The sequence below is a fragment of the Trichechus manatus genome, unplaced genomic scaffold (genome assembly GCF_000243295.1).
Source record: "Trichechus manatus latirostris isolate Lorelei unplaced genomic scaffold, TriManLat1.0 scaffold00072, whole genome shotgun sequence".
NCBI classification, from domain to species: Eukaryota; Metazoa; Chordata; class Mammalia; order Sirenia; family Trichechidae; genus Trichechus; species Trichechus manatus.
The window spans coordinates 746,906-751,945 of record NW_004444008.1 but is presented as its reverse complement, the minus strand read 5'-3'; the positions used below and the strand labels follow the sequence as shown (position 1 = coordinate 751,945).

Sequence of the window (5,040 nt, the reverse complement as noted above, 5' to 3'; positions counted from 1 at the left end):
GCTTCAAGTCCTCTTCACTTTCAACAAGCAAGGTTGTGTCATCTGTATAACACAGGTTTTTAATGAGTCTTCTTGCAATCCTGATATCCCATTCTTCTTCATATAGTCCAGCTTCTCCTATTATTTCCTCAGCATACAGATTATGTAAGTATGGTGAAAGGATACAATCCCAACGCATGCCTTTCTTGACTTTAAACCATGCAGTATCCCCATGTTCTGTTCAAATGATTGCCTATTGGTCTAAGTAAAGGTTCTTCATGAGCACAATTAAGCGTTCTGGAATTCTCATTCTTTGAAATGTTATCCATAATTTGTTATGGTCCACACAATTGAATGCCTTTGCATAGTCAATAAAACACAAGAAAACCTCTTTCTGGTATTCTCTGCTTTTAGCCAGGATCCACCTGACATCAGCAGTGATATCTCTCCTTCCACACCCCCTTCTGAATATGGCTTGCATTTCTGTTAGTTCCCTGTCGATGTACTCCTACATCCGCTTTTGAATGATCTTCAGCAAAATTTTACTTGTGTGTGATATTAATGATATTGTTCGATAACGTCCACATTCTTTTGAATCACCTTTCTTTGGAATAGGTACAAATATGGATCTCTTCCTGTTGATTGGCCAGGTAGCTGTCTTCCAAATTTCTTGAGGCAGACAAGTGAGCGCTTCTAGGGTTGCATCAGGTTGCTGAAACATCTCAGTTGGTATTTTGTTAATTCCTGGAGCCTTGTTTTTCAGCAGTGCCTTTAGTTTAGCTTGGACCTCTTCCTTCAGTACCATCAGTTCTTGATCATATGCTCCCTCCTGAAGTGGTTGAATGTCAACCAGTTCTTTTTGGTGCAGTGACTGTGTATTCCTTCCATCTGCTTTTGATGCTTCCTGCATTGTTCAATATTTTGCCCATAGAATTCTTCAATATTACAACTTGAGGCTTGAATTTTTTCTTCAGTTCTTTCAGCATGAGGAATGCCAAGCATGTTCTTCCCTTTTGGTTTTCTCAGTCCAGGTGTTTGCACATGTCATTATAATACTTTTCTTTGTTTTCTCGAGCCACCCTTTGAAATCTTCTGTTCAGCTCTTTTACTTCATCATTTCTTCTGTTTGCTTTAGCTACTGTGCATTCAACAGCAAGTTTTAGAGTCTCTTCTGACATCTGCTTTGGTCTTTTCTTTCTTTCTTGTCTTTTTAATGACCTTTTTCTTCATGTATGATGTGCTTGATGTCATTCCACAACTCGTCTGGTCTTTGGTCATTAATGTTCAATGCGTCAAATCTATTCTTGAGATGGTCTCTAAATTCCGGTAGGATATACTCAAGGTCATATTTTGACGGTTGTGGACTTGTTCTAATTTCTTCAACTTCAGTTTGAACTTCTGTATGAGCAATTGGTGGTCTCTTCTGCAGTCGGCCCCTGGCCTTGTTCTGACTGATGATTTTGAACTTGTTCATCGTCTCTTTCCACAGAGGTAGTTGATTTGATTCCTGCGTATTCCATCTGGTGAGGTACACTTGTTTAGTCACCGTTATGTTTGCCATGAAGAACTTGTTGGTCTTGCAAAATTCTATCATGCGATTTCCTGCATGGTTTCTATCACCAAGGCCATATTTTCCAACTAACGATCCTTCTTTGTTTCCAGCTTTCTCATTCCCATCACCAGGTATTATTACTGCACCTTGATTGCATGTTTGATCAATTTCAGACTGCAGAAGTTGGTAAAAATCTTCAGTTTCTTCATCTTTGGCCCTAGTGGTTGGTGCATAAATTTGAAGAATAGTTGTACTAACTGGTCGTCCTTGTTAAGTGTATGGATATTGTCCTGTCACTGACAGCAATGTGCTGCAGGATAGATCTTGAAATATTCTTTTTGATGATGAATGCCACGCCATTCCTCTTCAATTTGTCATTCCAGGCATAGTAGACATTGTGATTGTCTGATTCAAAATGACCAATACCAGCCTATTTTAGCTCACAAAACCATTGCTGTCAAGTCAATTCCTACTCATAGCGAGCCTATAGGACAGAGTAGAACTGCCCCTATAGGGTTTCCAAGGAGTAGCTGGTGGATTTAAACTGCCAACCTTCTGGTTCACAGCTGAACGCTTAACCACTGCGCCCCCAGGGCTCCATTTCAGCTCACTGATGCCTGGGATATCGATATTTTTGCTTTCCATTTCATGGTTGATGACTTCCAGTTTTCCTAGATTCACACTTCATACATTCTGTGTTCCAATTATAATGGATGTTTGCAGCTGTTTTTTCTTTTATTGTGATTAGAATTTTTAGTGTATCTAAAATTCCTATCACTGTAAAAAGGATGATTTTCATCATTTTCTGTTTTTAAGAAACAAACTTAAAATTCAGTCGATCGCATCAAATTTTTAACTCTCCACTGTTTTAAAATCCTTATTCTAATGTTTTTCCAGTTAAAATACTGATCTCTTTATTTTTAGGAAAGATCCTCATGGATTTTTTGCTTTCCCCGTCACGGATGCTATTGCTCCTGGGTACTCAATGATAATAAAACACCCGATGGACTTTGGCACAATGAAGGACAAAATCGTCGCTCATGAATACAAGTCTGTTACAGAGTTTAAGGTAGGTCGATGTCTGCTCCTGAGCTGGTCGTCAAGCTCTGTGTGCGCACGTTTCTGTCCCGGAAAACACTCCATCTGTCTTGGGCCGCCACAGCTACACACACAGACATACACACAGAGACACACACACACGCCCGTGCCTGCGTTAGTGTTCCCCAGACACAACGTGAAGGAAATGGTTGTGATTTTCCCAGTGTTGTCGTCTGGAATCTGGACTCTCTGTTGCATGCTATTAAAAATGTTTTGTTTATGTTCTTTTTTACATCACTGTGCTGGTATAAACAGCAGTGATGTATCCAGTGTGGCCTGGCACAAGAATGGGGACTAGGACACGTGGCTTCCTGATTCTAGCTTTGTCCTGTGGTCACTGGGTGTTAGTGTTGGGAGTCGTGCGTTTTTACGTCTACCAAGTATCTGGTCATAGCCCTGTCCTCGTCCCTGGCTCTGAGAACTGCAAACTGCTCTGTCTTTGAACTGGGCCTGGGCAGGAGTTGTCTTGTTGGTGAGCAGAACGAATACGTGGTAACATTGACAGCAGTGTCGTTTAGATAAGCCTGAAGGTCCTCTCTGAGGACCCGCTGGCTTTGGGTTTTGACGTGTGGGCACTTGCTACGGGGCTGCTGACCCCAGGAAGCCCAGCCCGCAGGCTGGAGGTGACCTGCATGTGGCTCAGTCAGGCCCGGCAGTCCAGCCAAGTCCTGCATGTCCCTCCCTGTGGCCCCAGCCTGGTCCCTCTCCTAGTGACAGCCATGAGGTGAGCAGCAGTCACTGTCACGTGTCCTCCTCAGGCGTGAGTTCTGAGCCCGTGGCCGCCGTGCCCACACTGATTAGCATGGTGGATAGCGGCCTCTCGTCCCGGGGACCCTGGTCCACAGCCAGCAGTGAGTTCAGACAGTGACGTCACAGGGCCCACGGCCAGTCAGCCAAGGACAGAACTTAACACACCTGCATGCTCATTCTCCATCCTGACGTCAGCTCACCTGTGACAGGTGTGTGCTGAGCAGTGTGGTTATCATAACAAAATACTGACGTCTCAGATGATTGACTTTTTCAGTGTGCATTGTTATTCAGTAAGGCTCTCCTTGTTTTAGGGAGGTCTTTCTCTAATAGCATTAGGGTGGCTGTAGACAAGAATTCAGCCTGTATTCTGCAAAGGAGCCCCAGAGCTAAGGGACTTCACTGCCCTGCCCATGCCTCCAACGCGGACCCTCCCTCACAAGAACCGATTGTTGGGTGTCCTTTTCCTCTTATTTCTGAGTTCCTCCCCAAGCGAGTGAAGACGGCCCTGGAGGGGAGAAGCAGAGGAAACCCTTGTTTGTCCTCTCATACGATGATTAAAAAGCAGTCACAGATGGTGACCAACTCTTTACTGGACAATTTTTCATGCAAGTAAAGACCAGTGAAGAGTAGGAAAGCTTCCCTGAAAGAGCTTACCTCTGAGAGCCAGGCTCGCTCGCCCCCCTCTATTGAGCCTTTTCCTCTTGGCCTCCCGCGGCACGGCTGGAACTCTGCCGCCCGGTGAAGTCTCCTTTCTCTTTCTCTCCAGGCGGATTTCAAGCTCATGTGTGACAACGCCATGACCTACAACAGGCCCGACACCGTGTACTACAAGCTGGCCAAGAAGATCCTGCACGCAGGCTTCAAGATGATGAGCAAAGTAAGGAGGCTCCGGCAGCACATGCCGAGAAAGCCTGTCACCCTCCTGCGGTTTTGTGTCACCTCCATCTGCCTGTCCCCGTGGTTGTGTGTCGGTCCTTCTGCTCCAGGGTAGATGCCCAGGCCGCCCCCTCACGCCCCCTCCTCCAGGCACACCCCTCTGCGCCTACTCACCACCCAGCCACCGCGGCCTTTCAGGGTGGTCTCAGCCTGCAGGTCACCTCACTGGATGTGGCCAACCCGCAGCGGGGTCCCGCATGGCCACCACCCTGGGCCCGTCCTGAGTTCTGGGTGCACATCTGTCCTGGGAGCCAGGGTGCATGCGTGTGGGACATTTCCTTGGGCCTGACTAGCCTGTAAGGTAAGGTAAGGGGAGGACCGGGCTCTGTCCTCTCATCGCCGGGCCTCCACAAGCCAGCCCCAGCCCGTCGCGCCGCGCCACGGGAGGTAGCATTAGGCAGGTGAGGGCGTGCACCATCCCATCCCATCGTCACGCACCTTGCCGTGAGGGAGAGTAAAGGCCGCGCCGCTCTGTCCTTTCTGCTTCTAGGAACGGCTGTTAGCTTTGAAGCGCAGCATGTCGTTCATGCAGGACATGGATTTCTCTCAGCAGGCAGCACTCCTGGGCAGCGAGGACACGGCCGTCGAGGAGCCTGTGCCCGAAGTCGTGCCTGTGCAAGTAGAAACGGCCAAGAAATCCAAAAAGCCCAGTAAAGAAGTTCTTAGGTAAAGGTCCGCCAGCACGTGTCCCGTGCTGATGCCGCTGTGCTGGCCGGGCAGGCCGC

General features: G+C 47.3%; 1 protein-coding gene across 1 annotated transcript in view; it reads left to right on the top strand.

The window, feature by feature from the left end:
* Positions 1 to 5,040, top strand: part of BRD9 (bromodomain containing 9) — a 33,682-nt gene that overhangs the window by 11,334 nt on the left and 17,308 nt on the right. Inside the window, exons 5-7 of the mRNA XM_023734819.1 lie at positions 2,456 to 2,600; positions 4,146 to 4,256; positions 4,866 to 4,981. Coding sequence (XP_023590587.1) covers positions 2,456 to 2,600; positions 4,146 to 4,256; positions 4,866 to 4,981 — 372 coding nt within the window. The remainder of the gene's footprint in view (positions 1 to 2,455; positions 2,601 to 4,145; positions 4,257 to 4,865; positions 4,982 to 5,040) is intronic.